We start from the raw sequence: 12,337 nt of genomic DNA on the forward strand, positions 1-12,337 counted from the left end.
GGCCAAGGATGCTACTAAACATCTTGCAGTGGACAGGACAACAAAGTATTATCTGGTCCAAAATGCCAACAGCGCTGAGGTTGAGAAACCTTGCCGCAGACTCAGCGCTGCTCTGGTCCTTCCTAACAAATCTTAAAAGCAAGACTCAAAAGGATCACACTGTTTCCCAGTAAATTAACTGCATCCCAGAGCAAAGCTCAAGATTTACAGGAATACAAAACTATCTGGCACCTGACAGGGTAAAATTCACAATGTCTGGCATTCAGTTCTTCCTCATCTAAATAAAGATCACCGGGCTTGCAGAGGTGCAGGAAAATACAACCCATATTGAGGAGAAAAATCAGCTAGTCGAAACCAACCCAGAACTGACACAGACACTAGAAGTGGCATAAAATGACATTAAAACAGTTATTATACCTGTATTCTATAAGTTCAACAGGTTAAGTAGGGATATGGCAGATATAAAAAAAGACCCAAATCAAACTTTTAGAGATAAAAGTACAATGTCTTAGATGAAAAATACACTGGATGGGATTTAACAGCAGATTACATATTTCAGAAGAAAAGATTCGTTAACATGAAGGTATAGCAATATAAACTATCCAAAATGAAACACAGAAAAGAGAATCTTTTTAATGAAACTTAAAAAGAAAGAAAAGAGCAACAGTGAGCTGTGAGACAATGTTATGTGGCCTAACATACAAGTATTTGGAGTCCCTAAAAGAAAGGGGAGAGAGAAGAGAACTGAAAATAAAGTTGAAGAAATAATAGCCAAAAATTTCCCAAATTTGATGAAAACTATTAATCCACAGATCCAAGAATCCCAATGAGCCCCAAACACAAGAAATATGAAAAAAAAAAAAAAACCATCAAGGCACATCATAGTCAAATTGTTTAAAAAAAAAAAAACAGTGATAAAGAGAAAATCTTAGAAGCATTCAAAGAAAAAAGACATCTCACATATAGACAAAAATAAAGATGACATCAGATCTCTCATCAGAAATAATGCAAGCGAGGGCTTCCCTGGTGGCGCAGTGGTTAAGAATCCGCCTACCAATGCAGGGGACACAGGTTCGAGCCCTGGTCCGGGAAGATCCCACATGCCGCAGAGCAACTAAGCCCATAAGCCACAACTACTGAGCCTGCGTTCTAGAGCCTGTGAGCCACAACTACTGAGCCCGAGCACCACAACTACTGAAGCCCACGCGCCTAGAGCCCGTGCTCTGCAACAAGAGAAGCCACCCAATGAGAAGCCTGCACACTGCAACAAAGAGTAGCCCTCGCTCGCCACAACTAGAGAAAGCCTGCGCACAGCAACAAAGACCCAACACAGCCAAAAATAAAAATAATAAATTAATTTTTTAAAAAAGAAAGAAAGAATGCAAGTGAGAATATAGTAGAGCAGTATCTTTAAAATACTGACAGGAAAAAAACTGTCAACATAGAATTCTATACTCAACAAAAATCTTTCAAAAGTGACAGTAAAATAAAGATATATTCAAACACATGAAAGCTGAAAGAACTCATTACCACACTACCCACTAGAAGAACCCCATACCACACACACAGACACACAGTACAAAAAATAAAGGAAGTTCTCAAGCAGAAGAAAATGATACCAGATGGAAATCTGGATCTCCACAAATGAATGAAGAGCACCGGAAATTAAAACTACATGGTTAAATGAATAAGATTTTTTTCTTATTATTTAAAATTCTTTAAAAGACAAATGACTGCATAAACAAAAATAACAGCAATGTACTGTGAGGGTTTTAACATTTACAAACGTAAAATGCATGACAAAAAGAGCATAAAGGCCAGAAGAGAAGAAATTACACTATTGCAAGGTTCTTACAGTAGGAATAGCCCTGCATCTACCAAAGAAAATGAATGCATGGTTAAAAGCCTTCCCACAAAGTAAACTCCATGCCCAGGTGGCTTTACTAGTGAATTATATCAAACATTTATGAAAAAAGTGCCGATTCTACACAAACTCTTCCAAAAAATTGAAGAGGATAATACTTCCCAACTCACTCTATAAGTCCAGCATTACTTTAATATCACAACCAGAAAAAGATATTACAAGGAAAGAAAAGTACAGACCAATATCCCTCATGTGGCTTATCTGGGGAAAGCAAGGTTAGTTTTACATTCAAAGTCAATCAGAGTAATTCACAATATTAAACAAATTAAAAAAGAAAAACGACATGATCATCTTAATAGATGCAGAAAAAGCATTTGATTAAATCCAACGTCCACTCCTAATAAAAACTCTCAGCAAATGAGGAATAGGAAGGATTTCTCCATGTGTTAATGAGCATCTATCAATACAACAAACGTACAGCTAACATCATACTTAATGGTGAAAGACTGAATACTTTCGCCAAGATCAGCAACAAGGCAAGCATATCTGCTTTCATCACTACTATTCAACACTGTACATGAGGTTCTAGCCAGTGCAATAGGCAAAAGAAAAATCTGTCCAGAGAGTAAAGGAAGAAGTAAAACTCAGATAACATGATCATCTATGTAGAAAATCTAAGGAATCTATTAAAAAGTTGCAGATAAAATGTTTGTCTATGTAGAAGATCTAAGAAATCTAATCAAAAGTTACTAGAAGTATCTGCACGGCTAGAGCCCATGCTCTGCAACAAGAAGCCTGTGCACCAAAAAGAAGAGTAGCCCCCGCTCGCCGCAACCAGAGAAAAGCCCCCACACAACAACAAAGACCCAGCACAGCCAAAAATAAAATAAATTTATATAAAAAAAATTTTAAAAAACAAAACTTACTAGAACTAGTAAATGAGTTTAGCAAGTTTACAGATATAAGATCAATATATTAAACAGTAATTGTATTTCCATATATAAGCAATAAACAATCAGGGATTGAAATTTTAAATGTTATTTACCATAGCATCAATACATATGAAATACCTAAAGATAAATATTACAAAAGATGTACAAGACCTGTATTACAAATTATAGCTGAGGGAAATCACAAAAGATTTAAATAAATGGAGATATACAACCTGTTCATGAGAAGTTTTGTTGATGAGTATAACTTGCTCATGAGAAGACTCAGTATGCTAAGATGTCAATTCAAATCCCCAACGGGTTTTTTGTAGGTACTGACAAACTTATTTTAAAATTCATATGGAGGGCTTCCCTGGTGGTGCAGTGGTTAGGAATCTGCCTGTCAATGCAGGGAACACGGGTTTGATCCCTGGTCCGGGAGGATCCCACATTCCGCAAAGCAACTAAGCCCATGTGCCACAGTTGCTGAGCCTGTGCTCTAGAGCCCGTAAGCCACAACAACTGAAGCCAGCGAGCCACACCTACCGAAGCCCACGCACCTGGAGCCCGTGCTCCACAAGAGAAGCCACCACAGTGAGAAGCCCATGCCCCACAACGAAGAGTAGCCCCTGCTTGACACAACTAAAGAAAGCCCACGTGCAGGAATGAAGACCTAATGCAGCCAAAAATAAATAAATAAAAATTAAAAAAAATCTGCAAACAAGAAATGCTGGAGAGGGGGTGGAGAAAAGGGAACCCTCTTGCACTGTTGGTGGGAATGTAAATTGATACAGCCACTATGGAGAACAGTACGGAGGTTCCTTAAAAAACTAAAAATAGAACTACCATACGACCCAGCAATCCTGCTACTGGGCACATAGCCTGAGAAAACCATAACTCAAAAAGAGTCATGGGGCTTCCCTGGTGGCGCAGTGGTTGAGAGTCCGCCTGCCGATGCAGGGGACACAGGTTCGTACCCCGGTCCGGGAAGATCCCACATGCCGCGGAGCGGCTGGGCCCGTGAGCCATGGCCACTGGGCCTGCGCGTCTGGAGCCTGTGCTCCACAAGGGGAGAGGCCACAACAGTGAGAGGCCCACGTACCGCAAAAAAAAAAAAAAAGAGTCGTGTACCACAATGTTCACTGCAGTACTATTTACAATAGCCAGTACATGGAAGCAACCTAAGTGTTCATCGACAGATGAATGGATAAAGAAGATGTAGCACATATATACAATGGAATATTACTCAGCCATAAAAAGAAATGAAATTGAGTTATTTGTAGTGAGGTGGATGGACCTAGAGTCTGTCGTACAGAGTGCAGTAAGTCAGAAAGAGAAAAACAAATACCGTATGCTAACACATATATATGGAATCTAAAAAATATATATATGGTTCTGAAGAACCTAGGAGCAGGACAGGAATAAAGACGCAGACATAGAGAATGGACTTGAGGACACGAGGAGGGGGAAGGGTAAGCTGGGATGAAGTAAGAGAGTGGCATGGACATACATCCACTACCAAATGTAAAACAGCTAGCTAGTCGGAAGCAGCCACATAGCACAGGGAGATCAGCTCTGTGCTTTGTGACCACCTAGAGGAGTGGGATAGGGAGGGTGGGAGGGAAATGCAAGAGGGAGGGGATATGGGGATATATGTATATTTATAGCTGATTCACTTTGTTAGAAAGCAGAAACTAACACAACATTGTAAAGCAATCATACTCCAATCAAGATGTTAAAAAAGAGTATATACTATATGATTCTATTTAAAACGTGAGAAATTGTAAACTATAAGTGACGGAAAGCTGACCAGGGACTTCTCTGGTGGCACAGTGGTTAAGAATCTGCCTGCCAATGCAGGGGACACGGGTTTGAGCCCTGGTCTGGGAAGATCCCACATGCCTCAAAGCAACTAAGCCCGTGCGCCACAACTACTGAGCCTGCGCTCTAGAGCCCACAAGCCACAACTACAGAGCCTGCGTGCCACAACTGCTGAAGCCCGCCTGCCTAGAGCCTGCGGTCTGCAACAAGAGAGGCCACCGCAATGAGAAGCCTGCACACCACAACGAAGAGTAGCCCCCGCTCAAAGAAACTAGAGAAAGCCCGCGCACAGCAACGAAGACCCAACGCAGCCAAAAACAAATAAAATAAAATAAATAAATTTATTTTTAAAAAAAGAAAGAAAGCAGACCAGTGTTTGCCTTGAGGGTAGGAGGCATACGGAAACTTGTGGGTGACAGGCTCATTATCTTGATTGTAGTGATGTTTTCATAGGTGTCTACATGTAGCAAAATTCACCAACTTGTACACTTTAAATACATGCAGTTTATTATATGCCCCCATTAAACCTCTATAAAGCTGTTTACAGTATTAAAGGAGAATGGTGAAAACACAAGTTTCACACAGTGGGCTTATTTCATTAAAGCACAGTTTTATCAAAAACAAGGATGAAAATTTATTCTTTGCGTAAGCCGCACAAACATCCAAGAAAAACTTCCATTTCCAAGACTACCAATCCTATTCCTAGACCGTCATCCGCCCCATCTCCTTCCAAACTCGGCCAGACATTTCATGTGTTGTCAACATGAATACCTCTGATAAATACCTGGTGAGGAAGCCAGGTCAGAGTGTGGGTGACGGATCCAAATGCACTGCCACTACCTGACAAATTTGAAAGTTATACTGAGTGAAATTGACCTAGAAGAGCTGTTGGTACATTTACAATCTTAGCAGGGCTGGAGTCTATTTATGGGTTTTGATGGACTCTAACTACATTGTAATTTGTACATATATACAATTTTAAGTTATCTGTATAACCTATCTTCTTATTCACTAACAGAAGTCATCTTGATTTATGGGTTTGTTTTATAATGTGCCTCTATCTGCATGCACCACATGGAAAGACAATAAACACAAAAAATACTTCGGGCTCTTGCTGCTAAACAAGTATTGAAGTAATGTGTGTGAGCTATTAAAAGAAGTACTACAATTAACAAGACAATTTGGCACTGTCCACGCCCTCAGGAAACTGGAATACTATACTGAAAAGGAGACAACTTCTCTTAGAGATAGAGGGTATGGTACGTGTGTTGGGGGAAGGGGGGCCATGAGATAGTCTCCTAAAATTACAGAATATCAACAGCCACCCCTTACGCCAAATCATCTTCAGTTTGAGTCGTTCTTACACGCCTTAACTCTCAAATTCCCTCTATCTCAGAATGCTATACCCTTACTCCCAGTTAATATGGTGGGTTTAAAATACACCGGGCATTCTTTCCTACTGACAAACTGATGGAGAAGTTCATGTAATCAAGGAAAATATCTGATACTAATTGCTCACACACACAAAAAAAAAGTAGAAGGGGCCTCTCTGAACTTAGACCCAAGCCCAAAGCCAAGTTTATTTATCTCTGATAAATCTCTCCTGATACTAATCCCTCCAGTCCCACCTTTACTATGTGAGTAGTTACAAAGCTCTGTTGGTGGGAAAATACTGTGTAATGATGTGCTGGAGGTAAGCAATTCTAGTAACCCGTTATTCTAGTAACCATTAAGAGTCTTAAAACTTCACCTCGGGATGGACTAAGACTGTGGTATATTGGTAAATATTTAATAAGGTAAGAAAGGAAGGCCCTCATTTGCAGTATCTAAGTGAATACTCCCAGTCAGTCAATTTTAAGCTACCACTGTGATGTGACTAAATGCGATGTTGGGAAGATGTGTGCCTAGTATTCCCCCCCATACAAATGAGATAAAGATAAATAACCTCAAGAGCACATACAATAGTAAAATGTAGTAAAAATAATTAGGTAGTTACAGTTTTTAGTATCTAATACTGTCACCGGCCAAGCCCATTAACAATTCCTGGGAAATAAAAATATTTATTACCCAATTCCTGGGTAATAAGACAAAGTTTAACCTTTTTCTTTCTCTTTGTGCTTAGTCCAGTTTCACTTGCTCACAGGGTGTTGCATGCAGAGATCTTACACCAGGCCCTTCAGACCAGAGTTCCCAGTGTGAAAAGGCACCTTTTCCCAGTGTGAAAAGGCCTGGCACCTCAGCTCTGGGCCCCTGTCCAGAAGTGCTGCACAGGCCCCTGCAATCCAAAAGAACCCTACAAAGCAGCCCCAGCCAAACGCCTTTGGGGAACAGCACGTACTCGAGAGCTTGAACTCCCACCTCTTCATTCTTTGACTTCGTTTGTGTTCGAACCAAACTTGGTCTCCTACTGGCTCCAAGATACCGGTCAGGACACTTGCTGGGGACTCACTGGGGAGTGTCATTACAATACCTTCATTTTTTTAATATTACTTAACTGTAGGTTTATATAATTTAAATTTTAATAATGGCAGTGTTTAAGGATTGGCTAGCCGAATACTTACAATTTTAACGAGACTGTTCAAGTCACCTTCAACACACCACTGGCCTGGGGGTACTTTCTTTCTGAGGTGAATACAAAGTAACTTCTAACTTCGGTGACTCCTACTGAAAGAGAAGGTCCTGGCAACAAGTAAAACTTGATATATTCTTTTTAATACAACAGTGAAGAAACAAGGGCCCAGGTACAATTAAAGAGCGTACAAGGTGTTAGGTGGTGGAGTGGGGCTTGGAGCTCAGATATGTCTCCAAAGCTAAGAGATGAATACATCCGTCAGGTGTTGCTACAATTTCTAGTTGAAAAAGCCAGACTCGAGGACTTTTAGCTCTGCCCGGAGCCTTAAGGGTGTGTGTGGAGGGGCGGCGCAAGAGGTGGGGAACGTAGCTTTCTAAGCGTTATGTCCTCTGCACCCAGAAGTCTCTCTACAGATCAATCCCAACCATGGATTTGTCCATGGCCTCCAAGAAAATATTCTATTCCTACAATCCGCTGTGTGCGCTCCTACCCACCTGACGGCTTAAGTCTTCTGCGCGAGGTAGAACTACTAGGGAACAGAGAGCACAGAACTCGGTCGGCCGACGCGAGTCGGGAAAAAAGCCAGCGAATCCTCATTAGTAGCGCGTGGCCGCCTGGGCTGAGGGGGCTGAGGGCCGTGAGCTGTAGCCGCGGACCCGCCCTCCCAGGCCTCCTGGTCCTCCCCAGGCCGCCGAGCCGCCGGCGCCCCGCGCGCCTCTCCAGCCGCCCTCTCGAAGCTTGACATTTGCTCCGGAAGTGGCTCCGGCGCCCGAGGAGGGCCTAGGATTTTACCGGACGAAAAGACCGACGCCCCCGCTGCCTTCACGCCCCGCCCTCCGCTCCCCTAAGTTAAAGAGGAAGAGCGGGCCGTTGGGTGGCTGGTTGGGTGAGTTGGCCCCTGCCACGCCCGGGAGCCAGCCGCCGCACTTCCGGCGGCCGGAGCCCCGCGCACGCTCGGAGCCATGTTGAGGAGCTGCACCGCGGCACTGCGCACGCTCCGGGCCCTGCGCGGCAGGCGGGAAGGCGCGTTCCCCGCTGCGAGAGACCCGGTACTCGCGCGGGTAAGTCCCGGGCGCTGGGCGGCGGAAGTGGGCAGAGGGGTGGGACTTTCCGTCAGGAACAACCCTGTGATGTGGATATGTTCAGCTCTTTATCCATTTCCTCAGCCAGCTGACCTCAGAATAAAAGCTAACATCAGCTCCAAGAGGCATCAATGTTAACGGGGTCACCGGATCTTTCAGTCCTGAGATTCAAGCCGTAAGAAACTGCACAGGAGGGTGACGCCGTTTGTTGGTTTTTTTTTTTTTAACATATTTATTGGAGTATAATTGCTTTACAATGGTGTGTTAGTTTCTGCTGTATAACAAAGTGAATCAGCTATACGTATACATATATCCCCATATCTCCTCTCTCTTGAGCCTCCCCTCCCATCCCCCCTTCTAGGTGGGGTGACCCGTTTTGAATAAGTGTGCAGGATGCTTGAGTCATGTTAGCAGGTCAAGGAATACAGCTGCTACTAATATTAATAAAGAAAGGTTGTGCCTTAAGCAAGGTCACATAGAAAACACGTGGTACAGTTGGAATCTGAACCGAAGCAGTCTGCCTCCTAACCATTACATTATACCCTCAGGAGAAGAGTACGTCTCTAACAAGGGTTTAATCCTAGTTCTCTACTACTAGTTTATCTACTACTTTACTTATCTACTAGAAAAACTGTTAAGATATTCCGTCTTACCATTTTTCAGTCAGCAATTAATACAGATATTTGCTGCCTCTCACCAGCTATATCCAAGGAATATCTAAAGATAATAGTTTATAGGGATATTGGCTTAATTCTAGATAATTAAATTAAGTGGTACTGCTTAAATTGTCCTCTCTGAAGGAGATCAGTTCAATGAAAATAATCATTTTGGACTCGTAAAGGACACACACAAGTGGATCCCATTTAATGATAGTTAAAACCATTTTAACATCTCTGAAAATGTTAAGTTCAAGAACTTTCTTTTTTTAATATTGATTTATTTTATTTTTGGCTGCATCAGGTCTTAGTTGCGGCACGCGGGATCTTTGTTGCGACTTAGTTGTGGCATGCGGGATCTTTCGTTGTGGTGCACGGGCTTAGTTGCCCCGCCGCATGTGGGAGCTTAGTTCCCCAAGACCAGGGATCCAACCCGTGTTCCCTGCATTGGAAGGCAGATTCTTAACCACTGGAGCACCAGGGAAGTCCCAAGTTCAAGAATGTTAAAACAATTTCTATACAGTCCTTATTATTAAGCAGTCTGCTTGAATGAATAATGAAATAATGTTCACTTTGAGAGAGTCAAGGTAACTAATAATAATTTATAATGAAATCAGCTTCCTTGATTGTTTTAATATTAGAAATAATAAAGACAACCAACTTATATTAAAATAAGTAATAGTAAATGGTTAAAAAATTTTAAGGTGAAGTTTTTAGCAAAAAGAAAGGAGAGGCTGGCACTTCTAATAGAAACATTTAATAAATATTGTAATGGGATTCTAATGGTATTAGCTTTAGGGAATAAGTAATAATTGATGGAATGAGGATGTTTTTATTGGCAGTTATTTAAATTTTTCCACTTGAAGTCTAAAGACTTGTGGTTGAATATAAAAAAGAGCATTAAGTGTGGGCCATTTATAAGAACAAAGATGTCAAAAGAGGATTCTAAAGTTACAGTCTCACTTCCAGGCTCGTGCAGAATATACTTCTCTTTTCAACTTTGGGTTAAAGTATCTACAAGACTGTGGTTGGGAGCCTCCAGATAGGGCTATGCGGTAGTCATGCTTCTTTCTTCTGGGCCTTGTGTCTTCTACCAGTTCTTCTCAATCCTTTGGAGACAGGAGATGATACCTCATTCCACTTATCACCATTTTAAGGCATTCAGGATTGTCTTGAATAAGTGGTTCAGCTTCTACTGTCTTAATTAAGAAATTCTTCGATATAAGAGGAAACCTGACTTTAGCAAGGATGTCAACCATAAATGGCTGGCAATTAGGTTCATCATATTTCAACCACCTGACTGCAGCGTCGTAAACCTGATCCTCTGCTCTCACAGTTAGAGTGTCCTGATTGAGGAGATGTGTAACTCACCTGGCATCAAGTTGTAGAAATTCATTAGTTTTATAAAATTCAGTAAAATGCTGATGAATAAAGTCATCTGCAGTTGCGTTCAATTTAGGACAGTCTAGACACTCTGCTAGCCCACTTATACCAAGACAATTGGAAGCATCAACTTGTTCTTTGAAAAAAATCAACACACATTTCTTCACAGGTTCAATCTAGTACTGGTTTGCTGCATCTAACAAAGGCTGAACATTGTTGCTATTCACAGAAATTCTAATGCTATAAGTGAATTCCACAAGTTATTTAATAATGTCAGATTCAGCATCTTTGAGTTCTACTTCAAAGAACTTTGATTCAAGCATGTTAGTTGTGAACATTGAGTTTAAAAAATAACTGGCTGCAGCAGGGACAACACAGTGAACAGCTGTCTTTCGTTCCTGGACCATAAGGATCACATCACACAGTGTTTTCTTTGGATTTATGTAGCTTGTCAACAAGGTTCTGCAGTCAGTGCCTCCCAGCGTGATTTCAAGTTGACCCTGGGTATAAATCCCTGGGTAGACCGTAGATTCAACTATAGTTGGGTGGTGGATTTAAATCACTGTTTCCGCATGTTATTCATGACGCCCATGAAGTTTGCCAATTTAGCTTCCTCTCGAGCAGCAAGTTTCTTTTCGGTCTTCTTGCCACTCTTCTCCACCCCAGAGGCTGCCATCCTCTGTCAGCACGGTTCACGCCTGAACCGCCGTTCCAGGCGAAGGGTTGCAGGCTCCCGATACTCTGGGGCTTCTGTTTATCAAACACCTTGACCGGGATGGGTGGCTACAGCGCCCTGCTCCCGAACCAGCGAGCCAGCGGCGGACCACTGCGGTAGGACAAGGCCCTGTGGCCCCCTCAAGCTCGCCGGGAAGTGACGACGCGGGCTCTGCTGCGTCTCCCACAGAACCGAAGCCCAGAGAAGGAGCCTGTGCCAGCTTACTTTTAAAGAATAATGAGTGCAGATCGGTTATTAATCCTGTACCATAGTGCACTTTGGAAAATAAAATGCCCTGTGCTAATCTCACAACAAAGATAGATTCGTTTCTTTAATATGTTGGTGTCTTGTAATCTATGTTGAGAATATTTCAGGCTTTATAACAGTAGTATTTACAGGGCTTACAAATCATGCTTCTTTTGGTTCAGTAACTTAATCTTAAAAAGAGACACATTAAAAAGTTGTAACTGGGCTTCCCTGGTGGCGCAGTGGTTGAGAGTCCGCCTGCCGATGCAGGGGACACGGGTTCGTGCCCCGGTCCGGGAAGATCCCACATGCCGCGGAGCGGCTGGGCCCGTGAGCCATGGCCACTGAGCCTGCACGTCCAGAGCCTGTGCTCCACAACAGGGGAGGCCACAACAGTGAGAGGCCCGTGTACTGAAAAAAAAAAAAAAGTTGTAACTTAAGTCCCACTTGAAAAATACATAATCAGAGATCTAGCAAGACCTTTCCTCTATTCAGGGCAACAAAAAATAGTGATTATCCCTCACATCCCTCATGCCCAGAGTCTATGCTGTGTATTTACAGGTGCCTTTACTTCAAGTATCTCTTAATTCTCATCTCCTTGGACTGAAACTTTCATTATTTTTATTTCTCACAACATCATAGTGTTCATCTGTGGTCCCAAACTCAACATGCCCCAAACTAAAATTAATGGTTTCACTCCTACTTTCCGCCTCCTGACGTGTACATGAACACTAACGAAAACCTCCCCTTTCTTTTCCTTCTATCCACTCCAACCTTCAAACCACAAGTCAAGAATCATCCAAAACTCTTCTACTTTCTCTTCCCCCATGATCTTACGCCTCCCTCCCACCCTCCCTACCCACCCCAATCATGTAGTTTTTAAAGTACATAAATTCTGGAAGTAACCTAACACACACAATTAGTCATAAATTAATATGTATTGACTAATACCTGTCAATTAAGAGGTAGAATAGGATGTGTAAGCTTTGGAGTTGTGAATTTGGGCTTACCGCATCCATAGGTCTCATCTTAAATAGGGAACTCTAGGTTTGATCAGTTCTAGCATCCT

General features: G+C 42.2%; 1 protein-coding gene and 1 pseudogene across 1 annotated transcript in view; one reads left to right on the forward strand and one right to left on the reverse strand.

Moving 5' to 3' along the window:
• Positions 1-8,031: 8,031 nt before the first annotated feature.
• THEM4 (thioesterase superfamily member 4) overlaps positions 8,032-12,337 on the forward strand; it is a 38,357-nt gene continuing 34,051 nt past the window's right edge. The window contains exon 1 of the mRNA XM_029227903.1: positions 8,032-8,247. Coding sequence (XP_029083736.1) covers positions 8,149-8,247 — 99 coding nt within the window. The 5' untranslated portion in view covers positions 8,032-8,148. The remainder of the gene's footprint in view (positions 8,248-12,337) is intronic.
• On the reverse strand, positions 9,658-11,299 carry LOC114898427 (annotated as a pseudogene).

The sequence above is a fragment of the Monodon monoceros genome, unplaced genomic scaffold, assembly GCF_005190385.1.
Source record: "Monodon monoceros isolate NGI ecotype Baffin Bay Population unplaced genomic scaffold, NGI_Narwhal_1 Super_Scaffold_18, whole genome shotgun sequence".
NCBI lineage: Eukaryota > Metazoa > Chordata > Mammalia > Artiodactyla > Monodontidae > Monodon > Monodon monoceros.